The following is a 26,026-nucleotide window of genomic DNA, read 5'->3' as shown; positions in this document are numbered from 1 at the left end:
AAAAAGGGTAAACCATATGGTATATGGATCATATATCAATAAAGCTGTTAAATAAACTTTAGAATCATAAACTATTTCTATGTTGGGAGTCCTTTTCTCTGTCTTTTTTTTATTGGTAATGTGTTATAACCTCCAAAAAGATTGTTTAGGATGAAATTGTGGGGAACTTCTAACAAAAGGGTAAAGATTTCTATACTTCATTATCTGTGCAAAGTAGTGTCATTATCAAAAGGGAGTGATAAAAAACAATTTTAGGTAGGCACATGCAGTAATCGACCACTTGACTTTCACACAGAAGTACAGAAAACAGACCTGTGTTTAGCATTGTAAAGTCAATACAATATTCTAGACAAGTGAAAAAAACGGGACAGCAATCAAGGTGCTTATATAACATATTTTTAACTTAAAAAATATGCAAAGATTAAAGACTAGATTAAGCCATGAACTATTTTTCCTTTTTACCTCTATAAATAGGGGACTATTAGACATCAAAAACAACATGGCCATGACAGATCTGTATTGGAACACAGCCTAAAGACTAACAGCCTTAAAAATTCATATCACAAATAATCACAAGCACTGTTTTTTCTGTTAATTTTCATTCTAAATACAATTACTGAGCATCTGTTAAATTAAGTTCTCATTACTAATTCTTAAAGAATAGGAAAGGACAAACATTCCTATATGACTTAAAGTGATCACTTCCTAGAATAATTTTGATTATGAATTTTCTAAAATAATAATGCCAATAATAATGCAGTTAAAAATTTAAAAAGATTAATTGGCTAAATGTTAAATGTTGTAACTGATATGCAAATTACAAAGTAAGCTGTCAAACATAATGTTTTATTACTATATTGAATACTGTGAAAAAGATCTAAAATACTTTTTCATTTATGTCTTTCCATCTAGTTTAGAGTTCTTTGGGAATAAAAAGACAGTTCATCTACAATGTTTAGTGCAGTTAGTAAGTAAAGTAAATTTTAGGTGATGATACTTATTGAATTCTGAACATGAATCAATTAATTGTCATAATTAACTTTATGGTAGATATTAGATAAGGAGTATAGGAAAAGTTAGTTTTAAACGTGCAGAAGTATATTTTTACATTTCAGGCTCTTCAGTGAAACTTCCAATGAAAAAAATTAAGGTTTAAGTGCATGTTCCATCAAAACAATTATTTAGTTCTGAAAATTGTAGTTATCTTACTTGGCTGACAATAACTCTATCTAATATATCTGGCTTTATGTAAGAAGGATGAATATTCAGTTCCTTACCTTGTAATTTCATCATCTCCAAGCATTGCTTTCGAAATAGGCGAATATCTGACTGGTGATGCTGGTGTGTGGCCCAAGTAGGAAGATGAACTTACATGGTTATCAACAGGTTGGGAGGAAGCTTCAGAACAAAGAGAGTGAAAAACATTTGAAAAATGAAACAAGCCATTCAACACCACATTTGTGAATTACCAATCTCAAAGTTAATATATAGTTCATATTCACTTATTTATATACTACAATTTGATAAGAGATTTACTTATCAGATAAAAAAAGTTAGACAAGCTCAAGTTTTCAGGTAAAAACTACTAGTTTAGATATTCAAATCAGTAAGCAAACTTATTCAATTTGGTTTCTTTTGACAAAATAGAATGAAAAAGGAGTTTTACATGAACTGATTTGCACAATGAAGTTCAGGAAAGGTAAAAAACTGTCACAGAAAATACTAAAATAAAAAATTTGAAGTACAATAACTATTTTTCTGAGATGTTATTTTGCAGATTAGTAATTTTAAAAGTATATATGCACAAAATTTGATTGTGAATAGTGAAAACCAAATGCTTAACAACAGGTGCAAAAAGACTATGCTCAACAAAGTTTTCCAAAACACTGAAGGACTTCTTGTTTGGCATATAAGAAACTTGAAGTCATTAAATGTCTGTCCTAAGAACTGAAAAGCTGAACAAACTGAAAAATCACAACTCTTCTTAGATCTCTAAGATAAGGGAGGTCACAGAGCAAACCTTGCTAAGCCCCAAAATAGAGACTGACACAAGTATACAAAGGATCACAGCGTTTCAGAGCAGAAATATCTGAGGGAACTAGTAGTACTGGGGTAGACAAACCTGAAATGTAACTGACAAACTGCTGAAGCTCAATTTGGACAGCTCTGAGGGTAAAAAACTTCAGGGGGACCCCATACTTTTGTGGATTTTACCCGTATCTTTAACAGGTTCTCACAGTGCACACCAGAGAAAAACCCCCTCATGCTTCTGGCAGGAAGGGAAAAGGAACCATTTTGAAATATACAAGAGCATTAATAGTCTGCCATCAGGAGAAACTATTTAACCAGCAGAGTCTAACCTGCTGAAGTTTTATCAGAGCCCAGTTGACTGGCAGAAGAGAAATAATCAACTCCAGTGCACTCTAATGGCACTTTTATGAACTCCAGTGCCACCATGTTCCACCTAAGGGAGGTGGGGTGGGGAGTGGGGGGTGGAATACTTAACAAGCACTGTGAAGTTTACATTCCGGAGGCAGAAGCTTACTAAAAGACTGAGACTTAATCACAGGTCTATAGAACACTTTCCCTCCCCAATACCTTATCACCACATTGCTAAAGGTTTGTCTACACCAGTTTCTTAATGAGTACATCATGCCTGGTTATCACAATTATTACAGTACATTAAAGGCAAAAAACACAGTTTGGAGAGATATAGCAAGCATCAGAACCCGACTTGGATATGGCAGCAATGTTGGAATTATCAGACCAGGAATTTAAAACAACAATAATTAATATGCTAACAGCTCCAATGGATAAAGTAGATAGTATGCAAAAAAAAAAGATGGGCAACGTAAGCAAAGAAATGGGAATTCTAAGAGAGCAGCAAAAAGACATACTAGGGATCAAAAACACTGGAACAGAAATAAAGAATCCTTTGGCAGGCTTATTAGCAGTCTGGACAAAGCTAAGGAAAGAAGCTTGGAGCTTGAGGGTATCTCAATAGCAACCTCTAAAACTGAGAAGAAAAGAGAAAAAAGGAGTGAAAAAACAAAAATAAAACCAGAATGTCCAAGAACTGTGGGACAACTACAGAAGGTGAAACATGAATGACGGGAATACCAAAAGGAGAGAAGGAACAGAAGAAATATTTGAAACCACAATGACTAAGAATGTCCCCAAATTCATGTCAAACACCAAATCATAGATCTAGGAACTCAGGAAACAGAAAGCAGGACAGAGGCCAAGAAGATTATATACGAGACGGGGGACAATGGCAGAGTAGGAAGGCAAAGTGGAAACCTCCTAAAAATGCATAAAAGAAGAAAATACAGCAAATACAACTAGACCTGAAAACAATTTGAAGACTGCAGAACAGACCACCTCCATCTGGGGAAGAAGAGAGAACCACACAAAAAGGATAAAGGGTCCATGATCAAGCGGGACCCAAGCTCTTACCCCATCCCAGCCTATAGGTGGGATAAAGAGGAGCAGAGTCGGGAGGAGGGGTAGGAGTCCAGGAGTGCTGCACACCTGGCCCTGGAGATCTGCACGCTCAGCCAGTCCTGAGACCCAAAGCAGAGGTGGCAATTTGAAAGACTTGCCAGCAGTGGGAGGGGTACCAGACGGGCAACGGTTGGATGGAGCTCTCTCCTCAGGAGAAAGGGCATGTAGAGGATACCTTCTCAGCCCTCCCTGAGACCAACAGGTCAGGAACTCTTGGGAGCCCCAGAAGCTCCATGCTCTTCACCTGCAACCCAGTCCTGAGGCTCCTCCTTGTGCATACTGCCAGCAGCCAACATACTTGGCCCAGCAGTGGCGTCAGACTTCGCTACCTGGCAGGCAGAGGTAGACTCTCCCAGCTTTCTTGGTTCCATTTTAGCCCAACTGGGGAGGTGCCTGCAGAAGCTAGCCCCAAGAGCTCCTTCCTCCCCACAGGCGTCCAAGCCTGGGGCTGCGTGTGTGGCCTAGGCAGAGCCACACACCAGCCCACCCACTCCATTAACCCTGTAGCCCTGGCATTCCAGCAGAGACTTCTGAGGTGATCACAAAGGCAGCGGCTGGAGCAAACTGCCAGCACAGACTGAGACCACTACAGAAGACAGACAGAAAGGCAGCCCCACCCACCACACACAAACAGCTGGGACTCCTGCAAAGTAGAACCAAGCACTGGAGAGTAAAGACTCTTGAGATTCTGGACACCATAAGACGCCTCCTTCATAAAGCTATCACTCTACAGGCAATGAAGCACAGCAGAGCCATCTAATACAAAGGGAGAAACACAGAAACCCTGACAAAATGAGGAAGCAGAGGAATATGTTCTAAACAAAACTACAGGACAGGATACCAGAAAAAGAGCTAAATGAAACAGAGGTCACCATCTTCTTGATAAAGATTTCAAAATAAAAGTCATAAACATGCTCACCCATGTACAGGAAAAATATTCAAGATCTTAGGGAGTACTTCAACAAAGAGATAGAAGACCTGAAAAAGAGCAACTCAGAGCTGAAGAATACAGTATCTAAAATTAAACATACAGTGGAGAGATTTAAGAGTAGATTACTGCAGGTAGAGGAGACAGTGAATGAGGTGGAAAGTAGAGAACAGGAACACAACAAAGCTGAGGAACAGAGAGAGAGAAAAAAGGATCTCCAGTAATGAAAGAATGTTAAGAGAGCTATATGACCAATCCAAACAGAACAGTATATTTGTGACCAATCGAAATAGTACCAGAAAGAGAAGAGAGAGACAAAGAGATGGTCTCTTTGAGGAAGTAATTGTTGAAAACTTCCTCCCAATCTTTCCTGGGAAGGAAATAGACACTCAGGTCACTGATACTCAGAGAGTCCTTAACTAAAGGAATCCCAGGAAGACAACAGCAAGAAATATAATAATTAAAATGGCAAAGATCAAGGATAATGTGCGAGTACTGAAAGCAGTCAGAGAGGAAAAAAATGACTTATAAAGGAAACCCTATTAGGCTATCAGCAGACTTCTCAGAAGAAACTTTACAGAACAGAAGGGAGTGGCATGATGTTTTCAGATGACATGATATTATACATAGAAAACCCTAAGGACTCCACCAAAAAATTGTTAGAACTAACTGAATTCAGCAAAGTTGCAGGATACAAAACACACAGAAATCTTTTGCATTCCTACATACTAACAACAAATTAGCAAAGAGAGAAATCAGGAAAATGTCTCCATTTACAATTGCATCAAAAAGAATAAAACACCTAGGACTAAACCTAGCCAAGAAGGTGAAAGACCTGTACTATAAAAACTCTAAGACACTCATGAGAGAAATTAGACACCAATAAATGAAAATCTATTCCGTGCTCATGGATGGGAAGAATTGATATTGTAAAAATGGCCACCCTGCCCAAAGTAATTTACAGATTCAATGAAATCCCTATCAAAATAACAATAGCATTTTTCAATGAATTAGAACAAATAGTACTAAAATTCATATGGAACCACAAAAGGCTCTGAAATAGCCAAAGCAATCCTGGGAAAGAAGAATAAAGCTGGAGTGATTATGCTCCCTGAGCTCAAGCTCTACTACAAGCTATAGTAATCAAAATAATTTGGTACTGGCACAAGAACAGATCCACAATGGAACAGAATAGAGAACCCAGATATAAACCCACACATATATGGTCAATTAATATACGATGAAGGAGCCATAAAAATACAATGGGGAAAAGATAGTCTCTTCAACAACTCATGTTGGCAAAACTGGACAGCTACATGCAAGAGAATGAAACTGGATCATTGTCTAACTCCATACACAAAAGTAAACTCAAAATGGATCAAAGACCTGAATGTAAGTCATGAAACCATAAAACTCTCAGAAGAAAACATAGGTTAAAATCTGTTGCGTATAAGCATGAGCATTTTTTCCTGGACACATCTCCTCGGGCAAGGGAAACAAAATAAAAAATGAACAAGTGGGATTACATCAAACTAAGAAGCTTCTATAAAGCAAGGAACACCATCAGCAAAACAAAAAGGCATCCTACAGTATGGGAGAATATACTTGTAAACTATTTCTCCAATAAAGGGTTAACATCCAAAATATATAAAGTACTCATATGACTCAACACCAAAAAAACAAATACCCAGTTAAAAAATGGGTCGAGGACCTGAACAGACACTTCTCCAAAGAAGAAATACAAATGGCCAACAGGCACATCATGAAAAGATAATCCACACTGCTAATTATCAGGGAAATGAAAATTAAAATAATGATGCGAAATCACCTCATACCAGTTAGGATGGCCACTATCCAAAAGACAAGAAATAACAAATGCTGGCAAGGATGTGGAGAAATGGGAACCCTCCTACACCGTTGGTGGGAATGTAAATTGGTGCAACTACTGTGGAAAGCAGTATGGAGACTTCTCAAAAAACTCAAAATAGAAATACCAATAGTAATTCCACTCCCAGGAATTTACTTGGAGAAAACAAAATCCCTGATTTGAAAACATACATACACCCCTAAGTATTGTCACATTATTGGCAATACCCAAGATATGGAAGCAGCCTAAGTGTCCATCAATAGATGTGGTATATATAAAACAATGGAGTATTATTCAGCCATAAAAACAAAACAAAACATTCTGCTATTTGCAACAACATGGATGGATCTAGAGGGTACTGTGCTTAGTGAAATAAGCTAGGTGGAGAAAGACAAACACTACATTTCACTTACTTATGGAATATAAAAACAAAGCGTAACAGAAGGAACAAAACAATGGCAGATTCATAGACACTGAAGAGTGACTAATGGTTACTGAGGGAGGGGTTGGGGGGATAAAGGGGCACAATAATTTGCAATCACAGTATAAGTTGGTCACCATGGTGATGGTAGTACAGCATGGAGAATATAGTCGATGATTCTGAAACATCTTTCTATGTTGATAGATAGTAACTACACTACAGGGGGTGAGGATTTAATAACAAGAGTAACTGTTAAGCCATTGTGTTGTACATTTGAAACCAACATAAGATTGTATATCAACAATACTTCAAAAAGAAAAAAAAATTATATCCTAGGCATATCCTTTCAAAGTACAGGAAGAAAAGAAGGGGAGGGACCTTTAAAGAAGCCACAGGGAAAAAAATCTAACATATTGATAGAGGTGCAAAGATAATAACTGCATCTGACTTGTCTTCAGAAGCCATTCAAGCAAGACAGTGGAGTCAAATACTCAGTGTTGAGAGAAAAAAACAGACCCTTTACCCTATGAAATTATCCTTCAAAAGTGAAGAAGAAATACCTCCTTACAGGAACAAAAATTCAGGGAATTTGTTGCCAGTAGAGACATTAAAGGAAGTTCTTTAGAGAAAAGAAAAGTTAATAGGCCAGAAACTCAGTTATACACAGAGAAAAGAAGAGCATCAAAGAAGGAATAAGTGAAGGTAAAATAAAGATATTTTTTTATTTTTTATTGATCTAACAGATAACACTTTATTCAAAATAACAATAGCAACACTGTTTGCATGTATGTGTGCATGTGTATACACACATACATACACTTTTATATAAGTGAAATGAATGTCAGCAATGATACAGGGATGGGAGGGAGAAATTAGGATTATTTGTTATTATGAAGTATTCACACTACCAGTGAAGCTGTATAGTATTATTTGAAAGGGACTTACATAGTAGTTGTACATATGTATGTTGTAAACCCAGGGCAACCAGTAAAAAGTAAAATAAGAAAATACAACTGATATGCTAAGGAGAGAAAATGGAATCATATAAAATGCTGAATTAAAACCAAAGAAGGTATAAAAAGAGTGGTTGACAAATACAGGAATAAAGAACAAACCAACAAATAGAAAACAGTAACAAATGTATTAGATATTAATCCAACTATATCAATAATCACTCTGAATGTCAATGGCCTAGATGTACCAATTACAAGGCAGAGATTGTCAGAGTGGACCAAAAACCAAGATCCACCTTTATACTGTCTACAGTAAACCCACATTAAATATAAAGACATATATAGATTAAAAATGAAAGGATGGGGAAAGAGATCATGCTAACACTAATCACAAGAAGGCAGGAATAGCTATATTCATTTCAGACAGGTAAGACATCAAAGGAAGGAAAGTTATCAGGGATAAAGAAGGCATTACACACTGATAAAGAGGTCAGTTCTCCAAAAAGACGTAACTATCCTTAACATGTATTCACCTAACAGCAGAGTGTCAAAACTACGTGAGGACAAAACCGATAAAACTACAAGGAGCAGATAAATCCATGTATTCCTTTACCATAAATGGACAGAGCAGGCAAAAAATATCTATGGACACCGCGGAACTCAACATCATCATTAATCAACTGGATATAATAGACACCTATAGACAACTTCATTCAACAACAGCAGAAGACAAATTCTTCGTTTTTTTGTTTTTTTTTTACTAAGGTATTATTGATATACACTCTTATGAAGGTTTCACATGAAAAAACAAACTGGTTATTACATTCACCCATATTATCATGTTCCCCCCATACTCCATTGCAGTCACTGCCCATGAGTGTGGTAAGGTGCCAGAGTAACTATTTGACTATGCTTTCTTCCCCAGGATCCCCCCCCACACCACCCTTTTCCCATGATTCCCACCTGCCCAGCCACACCCCTCCTTTTTGGTAACTGCTAGTCCCTTCTTGGAGTCTGTGAGTCTGTTGCTGTTTTGTTCCTTCAGTTTTGCTTCATTTGTTATACTCCACAAATGAATAAAATCATTTGGTATTTGTCTTTCTTCATCTGGCTTAGTTCACTGAGCATAATATCCTCCAGCTCCATCCATGTTGTTGCAAATGGAAGGATTTCTTTCTTTCTTATGGTTGAATAGTATTACATTGTGTATATGTACCACCTCTTCTTTATCCATTCATCTATTGATGGACACTTAGGTTGCTTCTTTATCTTTGCTATTGTAAAGAATGCTGCGATAAACATAGGGGTGCATATGTCTTTTTGAATCTGAGAAATTATATTCTTTGGGTGAATTCCTAGGAGTGGAATTCCTGGGTCAAATGGTATTTCTATTTTCAGTTTTCCACAATGGTTGAACTAGCTTCAATGGTTCCCCTTTCTCCACATCCTTGCCAACATTTGTTGATCTTAGGTTTTTGATACTGGCCATCCTAACTGGTGTAGGGTGATATCTCATTGTAGATTTTATTTGTATTTCCCTGATAATTAGTGATGTGGAGCATCTTTTCATGTGCCTGTTGGCCATCTGAATTTCTTCTACGGAGAACTGTCTGTTCATATCCTCTGCCCATTTTTTAATTGGGTTATTTGCTTTTTGGGTGTTGAAGTGTGTAAGTTCTTTATATATTTTGAATGTTAACCCCTTGTCGTATATGTCGTTTACAAATATATTCTCTCATGCTGTAGGATGCCTTTTTGTTCTGCTGATGGTGTCCTTTGCTGTACAGAAGCTTTTTAGTTAGATGTAGTGCCATGTGTTCATTTTTGCTTTTGTTTCCCTTGCTCGAGGAGAAGCGTTCAGGAAAAAGTTGCTCATGTTTATATTCAGGATATTTTTGCCTATGTTTTCTTCTAAGAGTTTTACGGTTTCATGATTTACATATAGGTCTTTGATCCATTTTGAGTTTACTTTTGTGTATGGGGATAGACAATAATCCAGTTTCATTCTCTTGCATGTAGCTGTCCAGTTTTGCCAACACCAATTGTTGAAGAGGCTGTCATTTCCCCATTGTATATCGATAGCTCCTTTATCGTGTATTAATTGACCATATATGGTTGGATGTATATTGGCACCCTTTAGTCTGTTCCACTGATCTATGGGTCTGTTCTTGTGCCAGTACCAAATTGTCTTCATTACAGTGGCTTTTTAGTAGAGATTGAAGTTGGGGAGGGTAATCCCCTTAGCTTTATTCTTCCTTCTCAGGATTGCTTTGGCTATTCAGGGGTCTTTTGTGGTTCCATATGAATTTTGGAACTATTTGCTCTAGTTCGTTGAAGAATGATGTTGGTATTTTGATGGTGGTTGCATTGAATCTGTAGATTGCTTTAGGCAGGATGACCGTTTTGATAATATTAATTCTTCCAATCCATGAGCATGGGATATGTTTCCATTTATTGTTGTCTTCTTTAACTTCTCTCACAAGTGTCTTGTAGTTTTCAGGGTATAGGTTTTTCACTTCTTTCGTTAGGTTTATTCCTAGGTGTTTTATCCTTTTTGATGCAATATTGCAAGAGGAATTGATTTCCGATTTCTCTTTCTGCTAGTTCATCGTTAGTGTATAGGAAAGCAACAGATTTCTGTGCATTAATTTTGTATCCTGCAACTTTGCTGAACTCAGATATTAGACCTAGTAGTTTTAGAGTGGATTCTTTAGGGGTTTTATGTACAATATCATGTCATCTGCAAACAGTGACAGTTTAACTTCCTTACCAATCTGGATGCCTTTTATTTCTTTGTGTTGTCTGATTGCCATGGCTAGGACCTTCAGAACTATGTTGAATAGATGTGGAAAGAATGGGCATCCTTGTCTTGTTCCCGATCTTAAAGGAAAGGCTTTCAACTTCTCACTGTTAAGTATGATGTTGGCTGTGGGTTTGTCAAATATGGCCTCTATTATGTTGAGGTACTTGCCCTCTATACCCATTTTCTTGGGAGATTTTATCATGAATGGATATCGAATTTGGTGAATGCTTTTTCGGCATCTATGGAGATGAGCATGTGGTTTTTGTCCTTCTTTTTGTTGACATGGTGGATGATGTTGATGGATATTCTAATATTGTACCATCCTTGCATCCCTGGTATAAATCCTACTTGTTCATGATGGATGATCTTTTTGATGTATTTTTGAATTCAGTTTGCTAATATTTTGTTGAGTATTTTTTCATCTATGTTCATCAGGGATATTGGTCTGTAATTTTCTTTTTCTGTGGTGTCTTTGCCTGGTTTTGGTATTGGGTGATGCTGGCCTCATAGAATGAGTTTGGAAGTATTCCCTCCTCTTCTCCTTTTTGGAAAACTTTAAGGAGAATGGGTATTAGTTCTTCACTAAATGTTTGATAAAATTCAGCAGTGAAGCCATCTGGTACAGGGTTTTTGTTCTTCGGTAGTTTTTTGACTCCCAACTCAATTTCCTTGCTAGTAATTGGTCTGTTCAAGATAGTTTTTTGATTCCCAATTCAATTTCATTCCTAGTAATTGGTCTGTTCAGATTTTCTGTTTCTGTCTGAGTCAGCCTTGTAAGATTTCTTTTTTCTAGAAAGTTGTCCATTTCTTCTAGGTTATCCAGTTTGTTTGCATATAATTTTTCATTGCACTCTCTAAGAATTCTTTGTATTTCTGTGGTGTCCATAGTGATTTTTCCTTTCTCATTTTTTATTCTGTTTATGTGTTTAGACTCTCTTTTTTTCTTGGTAGGTTTGGCTAGGGATTTATCTATTTTGTTTATTTTCTCAAAGAACTAGCTTCTGCTTTCATTGATTCTTTCTATTGTTTTATTCTTCTCAATTTTATTTATTTCTGCTCTAATCTTTATTATGTTCCTCCTTCTGCTGACTTTGGGCCTCATTTGTGCTTCTTTTTCTAGGTTCGTTAATTGTGAGTTTAGACTGTTTATATGGGATTGTTCTTTCCTGAGGTAGGCCTGTATTGTAATATACTTCCCTCTTAGCACAGCCTTCCCTGAGTCCCATAGATTTTCAGGTGTTGAATTATTGTTGTCATTTGTCTCCATATGTTGCTTGATCTGTTTTTATTTGGTCATTGATCCATTGGTTATTTAGGAGCATGATGTTAAGCTTCCATGTGTTTGTGGGATTTTTTGTTTTCTTTACATAATTATTTCTAGTTTCATACCTTTGTGGTCTGAGAAGCTGGTTGGTAAAATTTCAATCTTTTTCAATTTAATGAGGCTCGTTTTGTCGCCTAGTATATGATCTGTTCTTGAAAATGTTCCATGTGCATTGGAGAAGAATTTGTATCCTGCTGCTTTTGGGTATAGATTTCTGTAGATGTCTGTAGGGTTCATCTGTGTGTTGCTCAATGCCTCTGTCTCCTTATTTTCTGTCTGGTTGATCTGTCCTTTGGAATGAGTGGAGTGGTGAAGTCTCCTGGAATGAATGCATTGCATTCTATTTCCCCTTCTAATTCTGTTAGTATGTTTCACATATATAGGTGATCCTGTGTTGGGTACATGATATTCATAATGGTTATATCCCCTTGTTGGGTTGACCCCTTTATCATTATGTAATTTCTTCTTTGTCTCTGTGACTTTCTTTGTTTTGAACTCTGTTTTGTCTGATACAAGTACTGCAACTGCTGCTTTGTTCTCCCTATTAGTTGCATGAAGTATCTTTTTCCATCCCTTCACTTTTCATCTGTGTATGTCTTTGATTTGAAGTGAGTCTCTTGCAGGCAGCATATAGATGGGTCTTGTTTTTTTAATCCATTCAGTGACTCTATGTCTTTTGATTGGTGCATTCAGTCCATTTCTATTTAGGGTGATTATTGATAGGTTATGTACTTATTGCCACTGCAGGCTTCAGATTCGTGGTTACCAAAGGTTCAAGGGTAATTCCCTTACTATCTAACAGTCTAATTTATCTCACTTAATATGCTATTACAAACACAACCTAAAGGTTCTTTTTTTTCCCACCTCCTCCATTCTTTAAGTATTAGGTATCATATTTTGTACTCTTTGTCTATCCCTTGACTGACTTTGGGGTAGTTGTTTTGATTTTGCATCTGTTTAGTAATTAATTGTTCTACTTTCTTTACTGTGGTTTTATTTCCCCTGGTAACCATTACTTAGCCTTAGGAGCACTTCCATCTATAGCAGTCCCTCCAAAATACACTGTAGAGGTGGTTTGTGGGAGGTATATTCTCTCAGCTTTTGCTTATCTGAAAATTGTTTAATCCCTCCTTCAAATTTAAGTGATAATCTTTCCGGGTAGCGTATTCTTGGTTTGAGGTCCTTCTGTTTCATTGCATTAAATATATTACGCCACTCCCTTCTGGCCTGTAAGGTTTCTTTTGAGAAGTCTGATGATAGCCTGATGGGTTTTCCTTTGTATGTGATCTTTTTTCACTCTCTAGCTGCTTTTAAAAGTCTGTCCTTATCCTTGATTTTTGCCATTTTAATTATTACATGTCTTGGTGTTGTCTTCCTTGGGTCCCTTGTGTTGGGAGATCTGTGCACCTCCATGGCTTGAGAAACTATCTCCTTCCCCAGATTGGGGAAGTTTTCAGCAATCACCTCCTGAAAGTCACTTTGTATCCCCTTTTCTCTCTCTTCTTCTGGTACCCCTATAATGTGAATATTGTTCCATGTGGATTGGTCACACAGTTCTCTCAATATTCTTTCATTCTTAGAAATCCTGTTTTCTCTCTGTGCCTCAGCTTCTGTGTATTCCTCTTTTCTACTTTCAATTCCATTTACCCTCTCTCGTACTACATCTAATCTGTTTTTAAATCCCTCTACTGTATGTTTCATTTCAGATATGGAATTTCTTAATGATTGAATCTCCGTCCTAAATTTGTCCGAGTTCTTGAATATTTTTCTGTACCTCCTTGAGCATGTTTATGATTTTTATTTTGAAGTCTCTTTCAGGTAGACTGGTGAGTTCAGTTTCACTTGGCCCTTTTTCTGGTGTTTGCAAGATTTTGGTTTGAACCAGGTTCCTTTGACGTTTCATGTTTGTATGTGGTGCCCTCTAGAGCCTAGAAGCTCTAGTTTCTGGAACTGCTCAGACTGTGGAGTGATGTTGGGGGTTGCAGGGGAGTGGCGCTGGTGCCCTGTTTTGTGAGGTCTACTCTGTTCTCCAGGTGTATGCAGTCTAGCGTAGCCTTCTTTCCTGTTGGTCTTTTAAGATTAGTTGTATTAACTATATTTTCATATTATATGTGTTTCTGGGAGGAGTCATCTGTCTCACCTCTCACACCACCATCTAAGTTCAAGCTGAGCCAAAGTCCACTACCTCCGGGCACAGGGGCAAAAACTTTAATTTTTTTAACTAACACAAACACATTAAAAATGTATTTAAATATCACCCCGCTTGTACATTAAGAGAACTGAAAATAAAATAGGAAAGTTAAGATTACGTAAGTACTTTTAAAAGTAGGCAACACAATTGTTTTGTACACAAATATGGTTAGGCAATATACTAGGAGGTTGAAGTACAAAGATAATACTGGTGTTTACATAGTTGAGAACATAGAAAAGATAAGTTTTAGAAATATTTTAAGTTAGTGTTTCTCAATGGGAAGTCTAACCAGCAGCACCAGGAGCAAAAGAATTACTTTGCTTGTTAAATAGATTTCTGTGTTCCATCTCAGAGCTATTAGAATAAAACAGGAATCTTCATTTTTTGCAAACAGCGTTGGTTACAATTACTTACATAAAAGTTTGAAAATCAATGCCTTAAATGTTAATAGTAATTAATTCTATAAAGTAGTAAAGGTGGAAAAGATCCCTTAAAATTGATTTTTAAAAACTATTAGGTTAAAATGATTAATAATTCATTTGAAAATATTTGTGTAATGCTTAAATTTTCATTAAACTACATCACATCTAAAGCAAGAGAGATTTAACCAAACACTTACAATTGGTGATATCAGGTGGTGCATAGCCATCATTCATATACATACTTGTGGGTTTTGCCACTTTCAAATAAACAAAATCAGATGTGTTCTTTAAGGCAGTTACTGCTTCTTCATGAGTAACTTCTTCTAAACACACACTATTCACCTACAAGGAAACCCCAAAAGAAATTTAAGACATTTTCATTTGTTTTCTGCTTCTTGGTTATAAACAATTACACTAAAAGTGGGAAAAAGAGTGTGATTTAATGAATTTAAAGGTTGGTGGAGAGTACCCATTTTTATTTTTTGTGATATCAGGAAGTTGTTTAGAACGGTAAGTTATTTATATATGCTAATGAAATAGTCAATCTTTATTCCAGCCTCTGTTCCTCCTAATGCCCAAGGCCTGAACCTCCCTGCATTCTTAGGCAGTTAGGAATGTGTGTGGCTACAATTTAGTTCGTTTGTTTTTATTTAAAGAAAATGAGATGTTATTAAAATTTTGTTCTGCAATTGGATTTTTAATGTAAGGTATCTTTTAGATCTTTCCATGTTGGGACACCCAGAATTACCTCATCTTTAAAAACTGTTGCATGTACCACATTATAATTATGGTTATACCATAATTTATTAAGCTATTCCGATATTAACAAATATTTAAGCTGGTTTTCTCAGTTAATGGCTTTATATTTATAAATTATAAATTTATATTCACTACCACAGAATGAGAGTGCCCATCTACTCAGACCTTTGCCAACACTGAATATTATCAGTTTATTAAAAGGGCCTATAAAACAATGCATGTTTTAAGTTGTATGTCAATTATAATTTCAGAAAGTTGTTTATTGGCCATTCATCTCTTATGTGTAGAAACAGAATTGATTTTTGTAGTGATGTATCCTGCAACCTTGTTAAACTTGTTTATAAGTTCTATGAGTAGGTTCTTTAGGATTTTCTATATTCAGTATATCTTATATCAATCAATAATCTGCAAATATACTTTTGCTTCCTCCTTCTTTATTTGAATGCCTTTCTCTTTTCCAATTGCCCTGGCTAGACTCTTCAGCACACTACTGTATTTAAGTAGTAGTTTGTGCTTTTGTAGGAATCTGTCCATTTCATATAAGTTATCTGATAGTTCTTCACAAATAAAAGTATTCCCTTATGTCTCTTCTTTCATTTGTATTTTTAGAAATTTGGGTCTTCTTTTTTTCTTGGCTAGTCTAGCTAAACGTATGTCAATTTTGTTGAGCTGTTAAGAACAGTTTAAGTTTCATTCATCTTTTCTATGGTTTTCCTATTCCTATTTCATTAATTTCTGCTCTAATTTTTGCTATTTCCTTCCTACTGCTAAGCTTTAGGTTTAGATTGTTTCACTTTTTTGTAAATTTTTTTGGTAAAGAGACACTATAAATATCTAATGTTTTAAATTTAAATTACAGTGTACTTTTAAACAAATCTTCATTTTAGTATATTTTTCATTTCCCTAATTTGTACCTTTATCATTGACAATAGGAGAATTTTTAATGTTTTGACAAAAATTTCCAAAGGTCACAGAAAAATAGTAACTTTCCCCATTGATTAATACTTCTTTGCTGGGTATCAGCTACATGGTCATTTTCATGGTTGCACACTACCTATTGTATAGTGAGGGCTGCCTGCATTTTGAAATACATAGCTACATTATATTGTTCCTTTGATGGCCTGCAATGAGTCATGCATCCTGGTATTCATACCCTTATAAAATTTCTTCCTACACTGAATCTGAATCTTGCTTGGTCATGTAACTAACTAGCTTTAACCAGAGCCATTAGTAACTGGTGCAGAGAAGATTGATAAATGCCATGTATTGGAGCTTGTCTTCTTGGAAAGCTTACTCTTGGTATGTCCCTCCTGGAACCTGGCCACCATCTTGTGAAAAGCCCAACTCAGCCATGTGGTGAGGCCATTGGAGAATTCAACACCTGGCTAACAGCCCCATTTGAGCTCCCTGTTGTCAGCAAACACCAACTTGCCTACCATATGTAAGCCAGCTTGGAAGCGGATTCCCAGCCCGAGCTGAGCCATCCTGGTAGACAGGCTGTCCTGGCTGAACCCTACCCAAATTAAAGAAGTGTAAACAAATAAATGATGAATGTTGTTTTAGCTACTAATTTTTGTGTTTTCTTATGCAGCATTAATAACTGATAAAAACGGACAAACTTTGCTGAGGGATTCAGTGTGGAGGATGAAAGAAAGGGATGATCTTAAAGTTTTGGAACTGGGCAAACAGAATGATAAAGTTCCCATTTTATAAGACATGAAAATTGTGCAAGGAGCAGGTTTTGGGGTTGGGGGAATAATAAGACTAATTTTTAGATATATTAAATTTGAAATGACTCTTGAGACATGCAAAAGGAGACTAGATGAAATCTCTTAGGACTTTTCAACTGCTTTGCCAAGAACTACTGTTAAAATTTTCTATATTTTAGTCAAGTATGAAAGGTCTGCATGTATAAAAATAAAACTAAAGTTCAGAAAATAATATTTATCCCTATAATGTACAATGAGATCCAGTAAGTTATATGACTACCATCAAAGAAAAAAGAGAAAATGTACAAGGACCAGGTCCTGGATCATTTCAATATTTAGACGTCAGGGAGAAGATGCACCAAAGAGAATGAGGAGTGAGATAAGAGAAATCCAAGAGAGAGGGTGACTGTTAGGCAAAATGGAAAAATGTGTTTGGAGAAGCAAGTGTATCAAATGCCTGATACATCAATTAAGATGAGAACTAAGAACTCGATAATTTCAGTGGAATTATGGTAACAAAAGCCTCACTAAATGGAAAATCAGCATAAATTGCCAGCTCCCTATCACACTAAAACTGACTGAAGAAACCATAAAGGGAAAAATGGTATCCAAGAAATTAAAAAATAAAGTGAGAAACCTAGTGGATAAAGAAGACTATTTTGAACTGGTGTAGTGTGTATAGGTGATGTGTGGGTAGTGGTTGTAGCTTGGGCAAAAGAGTGGCAAGTCATAGCTGTGAGAGGATAAGTTAGAGAAAAGCAGTTCAAGGCCAGCTCCTTCCTTTTCCCCATCATTAACTCAAAAACAATGAGTCTATCTCTTTGCTGCAACAAGAAGCAGTAATGGACAGCAGTAGAACAAAGAAACTGTTCATACTTTGCTGATGAGTGTGTAAATTTTTATAATCAGTTTGGGAAACAGTATGTTTCTGTTATAATATTACCATAGGATACCCCATGATTCATTAAATTCCATGCTAAGGTAAATAGGTGAAACTCCTGTACATGTTCACCAAGACACAAAGCAGTATTTCCTGGCAGAATTGTTCATAAAACCAAAAAAAAAAGGGGAAAATACAAGACCTTGTTTATGTGCCTTTACAGTTTTGTTTAAGGTATCTGTTCACTTGGCCCTGGAGGCTCTTAGTGGAAAGTCCTGACTACTCTCACCTGGTCTCCTCTTCTATTATACCAGCTCTTTCAGTCTCTTCTGGAGTAAGGGCTAGGTGTTGACATGACTGACATGTTCCACATAATGAGGGCTGTAACACGTTAGAAGCTCATGTCTGACCTGTCTAGACTACTGAGGATCTAGCTCTTCCCACCACTTCTGGGTTCAGGGGAAGTGCTGTGACACAGAGCACGGGACCTGGCTTCCCTAGCAACTGCCCAGAGGAGTTGGGTAACACAGCCCAGAAATTTGGGACAGTTAACCCCCATGATGTAGACTCTAACAAGAGACAGGAGACTAAGAAAGTCCAGCAGACAAACCTGTCTTTTCCCTGGATGGTTGGATCTAAGGTTTAGCAGTTCCTTATCACCTGCCTGAAAGACTGATTTACATGACAAGCAATCAGCTACATTTTCTTATGAAAATATAGCCAGCTCAGAAATGTAACACCTTGTACTGGCCTTCTTTCATGCCTGCCTCACTTTTCATTTTTCTTCACTCTAGCTTTTCTGAGATTACACTTCCCAATTATATCTTAACATTAAAGTAGCTTTTCTTCAGGTTTTGTTTTTCTAGGGAATATGGCCTAAGACAGTTATTGATGAAGAATGGATAAATACATGTAGAACAGTCCCAGAACAGAATATTATATAGAGGTGGAATGAATAAATTTCAGCTCTAGGCAACAATATGGATAAGTATCAGTAAAACAATATTGCATAAAAACAATATTAAAAGACTACATACAGCACAAGAGACTTCAAATTTTCCAAAACAAATAATACTACACAAGATGTTTAAGCATATGCATGTGATTAAGCAATTTTTAAAAATCAAAGGAAAGACAATGCAATTTGTTGGTCTGTTGGTACTTTAGTTCTTGGATTGGGTAATGACTTCAGCAGTTTTCTTTATATTATAAATAAAATAAGTAAAAAAAAAAGAAAAGGAAAAAAGAAGGCCAAGCATGAATGAAGGATGACACTGTGATATGAACCTAAGGATTCCGATTAAAGAATCCTCTGCATCCAAGCCCCTAACTCTTCAATAAAAGGAGGAAAAAGAAAAAAAAGAATAAAAGAAAAGAGAATGAAGCTGGCAGAGGAAACTGGTAAATAAAAATAATAATCATTTTTCAGGTTTTGACTAAAGCAAGGCTAGTATTCATGCAATATCATTTAAACATTTTCGGCATGTAGAAATTCAAAGTCTGCCAGAAAAAGACAAGACATAAAAATGATTTTTAAAGCACTATTATCTCTTATACTTACTGCTAAAAGTTTATCTCCAATCTGAAGTTTACCATCTTTATGTGCTGCACCTCCTTCAATTATTTTGGTGACATAAATGCTATTATCTCCAGGAATATGTTGATTTCCAACACCTCCAGCAATGCTGAACCCAAGACCTGTTTGGAAAACACTAGTTTTATAATCTCATTAATAAATATGAGTTAAATCCAGAAAGAAATGATTGAAAGCCAGAAGGTGACCATTTCATCACAGTAATGCTTTTTAAAACAGATTAGAATCTATCTACCTACTTGTAAAAATTCTAATTGTAAAAATTCTAAGTATTTGTTCCACAATCAGGATATTTATATATATAGGTGCTCCTACAGTTAAAAGTTAGTTCCTATTATCCCCCCTCAGGTTACTTGTTAAAGTCTTTTTTGTAAATTCATTTGTTTGTTAGTTCAAAGAAGCACTGTAAAATTATGTTTTGCATTTGTTTCCATCATAATTTGCTCCTTAGTAACACTTAAGACCGTCACAAGATTAAAATAATTGAGAAAAAAAATAATAAAATTGGTGGTGGGCAGAAGTAACAGGCTTCAGAAATGTAGGCAATTTTGTTCTTTTTCCAATATTTTATGAATTGATTTTAAATAAGGAATTTCTATAATTCATAAATTCAATAGCTTTAATACCAGCCAATCTGTAGCTCTTTATTCTTTTTTTCATATGTTGGAATACTACCTCTTCCATGAAGCCACAAATTAGAATTAATATTTCCATTTATTCTTAATCCCATCAATGTTTTCAAAATTCAGAAATCATATATTAATAGTCCTCCCTCCTTGCAGATGTACTGCTAATGACACACTCATATTTTTTTAGCGTGTATCTGCATTTAATGTACTTTGTAGATTAATGATTGTACATTAATATTAAAATACACGTCTTCATAGTGTCTAAGTAGAATTCTACTTAAGACAAAAATTAGTAAAAATAAGAAATTCTAAATATTCACACAAGTTCTGTAGATTACCAGTATTGTTAATCCTAGAATGTATGTCTTAAATAATTTCATTGTTACATTTAACTCAAGAGTTCTTAATAATTTGTTTTAGTTTGATTTATTTCATACCTTTAGGACCTTTAATGAGCTTTATTTCCATTATTTTTTCTGATACTGGTTTCCTTCTTTTTACGTACAACCGTACGATAGACCCTGCTTCTTTCAATGCTTCAACAGCTTTGCTGTGAGTTACATCACGAACGTCTACTTCATTTACTCGCAGTATACAGTCATTGACCCTGAGGAAAAAATATTAAAAATGAAAAGCTAAAAATCTAAATGTCCATTTTTCACTTTGCCAATTTTTCTTGTCATTTCCATTTTTAACGTAAAGAGATGTATTAGAGGAAATATAAATGATTAAACGGCATGTTAAATTTCAATATATCAAATACTTATATAAACATTTTATCCTAAGAGCAGATATATATCCCTATTTTAACAGATGGAAACACTGAGGCACGAGTTTAGATGACTTTCCCAAGGCTGCCCAGACAGTGACTGATAGAGTTGTGACTCAAAGAAAACAGATTCAGACTGAACAACTAGAATAAGGTCACAGAGATAATAAGTGGCAAAACTGAGATAAATTCACTGATTTATCCAAAAATATTTTTTGACTGCCGTTTCCAACTTATATACCAGATTTAAAAAAATGAAATTATTTCTTAAAATTTATGTGAAGTTAAAACAGCAGCAGACTCATAGACTCCAAGAAGGGACTAGCGGTTACCAAAGGGAAAGGGGGTGGGAAGAGTGGTGGGAGGGAGGGAGAAGGGGGTATTATGATTAGCACATATAACGTAGGGGAAGTATGGGGAAGGCTGTATAGCACAGAGAAGACAAGTAGTGACTCTTACTATGCTGATGGACAGTGACTGCAATGGGGGTGTGTGTTGGGGACTTGATAATATGGGTGAATGTAGTAACCATAACGTTACTCATGTGAAACCCTCCATAAGATTGTGCATCAATGATTCCTCAAAAAAAAAAAAATTTATGTCAAGGTAGAGATTATGTCTATAAATAAACCTTTAAATAAAAGGTTTCTCATGTACAAAATTAATTTCATTTGATATCGTAATATATATATATATATGTGTATATATATATTTTTTTTTTTTTGAGAGGGCATCTCTCATATTTATTGATCAAATGGTTGTTAACAACAATAAAATTCTGTATAGGGGACTCAACGCACAATCATTCATCAACCCCAAGCCTAATTCTCAACAGTCTCCAATCTTCTGAAGCATAACGAACAAGTTCTCACATGGTGAACAAGTTCTTACATAGTGAATAAGTTCTTACATGGTGAACAGTGCAAGGGCAGTCACATCACAGAAACTTTCGGTTTTGATCACGCATCACGAATTATAAACAATCAAGTCAGATACGATTATTCATTTGATTTTTATGCTTGATTTATATATGAATCCCACGTTTCTCTCTTATTTATTTTTTATTTTTTAAATAAAATGCTGAAGTGGTAGGTAGATGCAAGATAAAGGTAGAAAACATAATTTAGTGCTATAAGAGGGCAAATGCAGATGATCAGGTCTGTGCGTACAGACTAAGTATTAATCCAAGCTAGACATGGGCAACAAAACATCCACGGATGCAGAAGATTTCTCTCAAAACAGGGGAGTGAGGTTCTAAGCCTCACCTCTGTTGATCCCCAATTTCTCACCTGATGGCCCCCATGCAACTGTGCCTGTCTTAGGTTGTTCCTCCCTTGAGGAATCTTACCCATCTCTGGCTTCATAATATATATTTTTAAGGCTTATTTGATCCTACTCCTAACTTTTCCCCTAGCTGTTCTCAGTTTTAATTACATGGAATGCCATTAGGGAAAGGAAAAAAAAAGATTGGTCATCTGAAATTGGGCAGTGAAGGGGAACAAAAGACAATTAAATATTACAATTGATCCTGATAAGCTTCTCTATCAAATTAACGTTCTTTAAAGAAATTCTATATCCAAAGATGTGATACCTTAGAATTAGTACTATGTTATGTTCTTTGTTAAGTAAATGTAACATACTAATTTTCACATAAGAAGCATAAATAAAAGGGCAATAACAGAATTAGGAAGTAAATTCTACATTTACATGAATGGCCAATTTATTAATCTTACATCTAACTAATTTCACAAATACACTATCTGACATATCCAGTGAGAAGGAATATTTAAAAACTTTAAGAAAAAGTTGTTTTTAACAGGTCACATATAAATCATTAGACCTGAAATGTCAGATTACCACCATATATAAAAACAACAAACAAGGGAATAGAAAAGTGCCACAATCTACGGTCACAGGAGGCAAGAAGGATGCTAAAGGCATCTTCTGAATAGAATTTTAATTTAAAAAAGACCAATGTTACTTTCACCTATTCAATAAGAAAATATGTTTAGATAAAAAATTTAAACTTTGCATAATCTTTACTGTGTGTATGATACAAACTCATACATATATGATCTCTTCTACCTTAAATAAGTTTATGTTTCCCACCCAGAAAATAAATGAAAAACATTTTGTAAATACATTGAAAATAACAAAGGGAAATCTAGGATTTCTATAAATTTGCTTATAACCATTTAAACTATCAACCAAACTTATTATTCAAAATGTTGTAATATCTAAGATGAAACTGAGTTCCTAAATTTAAAGAGGGAAACAATGCTTGGAGCACAATTATCTTATTCGTTTGTTATTTGAGCATCTACCTCATGTTAGTTGTTATGATAGTGTTTCTTATTTGTATTTATACATTATTCAAGAAAAAATGAAGTGGATACAGTATCGTAACATAAAGTAAAAAACATACCTCAATCTTCCATCTTGGGCAGCTGCACCCCCTGCAATAATTTTGGTAATGAAAATACTTGAGTCATCTCCAATGTGTGGGTTGTCTGTACCTCCTGCAATGCTGAAGCCAAGCCCTGAATTTCCCTAGGGATAGAGGAAAAAAAAGACTGAATGAGTAAGAATTATCTTTATTTATAGCCTCCTTTATTTATAGGACCTAGAAAGTACTGACATGGGGAATACATACATAAGGGTATATAAAAAATGAAGATTCTAAATTAAGAAATATAAGGAAAGCTTTTTTTTCTGAAGAATTCGGAGGCCTTTCTGCTGAGTAGGTAAGGCTGAAGAACACACTGCATACTTTTGTTCTTTCTTTAAAAATGTACGTGCAGTTTGTCCTTGGATTAGTCACCCAAGTGCAGAGGTGTCTCTATTAAGTCTCTTTCTTTTAGAATGCATCTCATTCATGTTTAGTCAGGCAAATGTCTCCTAGGGAAAAAAACCCCTCATCTTTCTGCTGCTATGCTTATTACTTGATTGTAGGTGAAACAAATAAATCACTTCAGATTTTTTAGAAAGGGGTAGAAGGTAGTGCTTTTCTTGTACTACCTTGGCCATCAGCTTATAATAAAATGACCAAATTGCATCTGCTAAGTAACAGTTGCCATCTTTTACTTGTTTAAAAAAGGTACCTGACCCTCAAAAGGCATTTTTAGTACTGAAAGCCCAACCTGAGAACTTAACATTGGTGTGCTTTCTTGAGAGCAGTCCATTTTGCCAAAGTAGCACTACTTTTTGATTGTTTTACATTCTGGATCTCTGACTATTTTATTTGAATAAAGGTTCTACAACTATAAAAAGTGTTCAAGGACAATTGTTCTAAGCAATGGTATTAAAATTTATGTGTGCAAGAATGTCCCAATTATGACTCTCAGGCAACTCAAATAAGCAGATCTTATCTGGACAAATTACTTAAATTTTAGTATTAAACAGCTTAAATCATTCACTCTACTATGATGTGTCATGAAATTTTATGTTAATCACATATATATATTTTCAGTCTAAACTCTTTAAGAGTTCCTAGAGTCTCAATAACAGTATCAACAGGTTATCTGAAGTTACCAAGTTACTCAGGTGTTCAAGTTCTTTTTTCTTTGCTTTTTAAAAATTGAGGTATAATTGACTTATAACATTATGTAAGTTTAAAGTATGCACATTGATTTATTTATATATTGCAATGTGATTACCACTGTAGCTTTAAGTAAACACTGCTATCATGTCTATCATTTCATTTTTTGTGTTGAGAATAAGATCTTGTCTCTCAGAAATTCTGAAGTATATAATACAGTATTGTTGAATATGATCACGATGCTGTGCATTAGATCTCAGAGACTCCATCTTCTAATTGCAAGTTTGTACTCTCTTTCCCAATTCCTGGTTCTCAAGTTCTTTAATCAGTGAAAAATATAATACATTCTTGACCAAACAAGGAATTTAAAAGGTACTGGGAAAGGATAAATAATAATAATAATGATAATAGATAATAAAATAAAAAAAAAAAAAAAAAGTGAGGATTATATGTCAATTACATCTCAATAAAGCTGGAAAAAAAAAACCCAAACAAGATATCATATTAAAATATGTACAATGTATTAATAGTGCGATTGGTTGAAAGTTACTCAGTCATCTACCTTACTTGAACAAGTGACCCAAATTCAGGTAGTAGGCAATACAGATCTTTTATACATGTTAAAGATCCTTTCAGGTCTATTTTCATGCAGAGTCTACTCTGGTGTCAAACTAAGCAAATCTAATTATCGAGGATTTTAGTCTTAAACATATAGACATTCAGTTACTTAGGAAACTGACTTGTGTAGAACACTTCATTTCCCAAAAATGCTGGTCAGACAAGGTGGTATTACTAAAATACAGCATCAATTGAGTGCAGTATTCTTAAAGGGAAAATATATCAAGAAAATTTATACATCTGAATTGTACCCTTTAAGTTATTTTCTTACTGGGGGAGTGCATGATAATAAATTTTCAGTAAGTTCTTGTCAATTAGAACTATGGTTATTATTTTGCTACAAAAGAATTGATATAATGACCATATTATAAGGATACTAAATACTCATTTAAGATAGTATTATATGAAAAATAAAGTAAAATTAAAAACTGTGAAAGATCTAAGAAACTGTTCATCTACAGGAACATAGGGAGATATGATAACTAAATGTAATGTGGTATCCTAGATGGGATTCTGGAAGAGAAATACATAAAAATTAAGGAAACCCGAAGTATAGATTTAATAATGTATCAGTACTGGTTCATTAGTTGAAACAGATGTATTCTAGTAATGTAAGATGTTAGTAACAATAGAGGAAACTAAATTCATCCCAGGGTAAATGGAAATTCTCTGTATAACTTTTCTGTAATCTGAAATTATTTTAAGGAAAAATTTTATTTTAAAAAAGTGTTATTAAAGAAAAGCAACATGTTTTGAAAATACCATGGCCAATTTTATGATATGTGATAAAAGAAACTGATATTACATAGCTGTTTTTGAAATATCTTGTCCCTTGTATTCTACATGAAAGAGCAATATATTTAAAAGGGTTCTTTAGAACAACAGATTTATGCATAAAAACTTAAAATAATTAATGGCTCTTACCCTTTCGAGTGTGATTTCTTCATATTCATAATCTGCATCAGTGCCATTAACCTAATGGGAGAAAAAGGTAGCAGCACAGAAATACAGACTATAAAATTTGAAATGGCAAGACATAATTTTTGCTTGATTTATTAATGAAAACCTGCTACATGGGATGCAATCAAATAATATAGCTTCATTTAAATAATTTTAG

At 35.1% G+C, this 26,026-nt stretch overlaps 1 protein-coding gene across 13 annotated transcripts in view; it reads right to left on the bottom strand.

Annotated features, from left to right (window-relative positions):
* Positions 1 to 26,026, bottom strand: part of DLG1 (discs large MAGUK scaffold protein 1) — a 322,859-nt gene that overhangs the window by 85,255 nt on the left and 211,578 nt on the right. For all 13 annotated transcript variants that reach the window (XM_036875079.2, XM_036875080.2, XM_036875085.2 and 10 more), the window contains 6 exons: positions 25,834 to 25,884; positions 23,179 to 23,303; positions 20,422 to 20,591; positions 19,323 to 19,459; positions 14,611 to 14,755; positions 1,278 to 1,398 (listed from right to left, as the gene is read on the bottom strand). In XM_036875079.2, coding sequence (XP_036730974.1) covers positions 1,278 to 1,398; positions 14,611 to 14,755; positions 19,323 to 19,459; positions 20,422 to 20,591; positions 23,179 to 23,303; positions 25,834 to 25,884 — 749 coding nt within the window. The remainder of the gene's footprint in view (positions 1 to 1,277; positions 1,399 to 14,610; positions 14,756 to 19,322; positions 19,460 to 20,421; positions 20,592 to 23,178; positions 23,304 to 25,833; positions 25,885 to 26,026) is intronic.

The sequence above is a fragment of the Manis pentadactyla genome, chromosome 1 (genome assembly GCF_030020395.1).
Source record: "Manis pentadactyla isolate mManPen7 chromosome 1, mManPen7.hap1, whole genome shotgun sequence".
Taxonomy (NCBI): domain Eukaryota; kingdom Metazoa; phylum Chordata; class Mammalia; order Pholidota; family Manidae; genus Manis; species Manis pentadactyla.
Note: the sequence above shows the minus strand (reverse complement) of the source record. Positions and strands in the feature narration are given on the sequence as shown.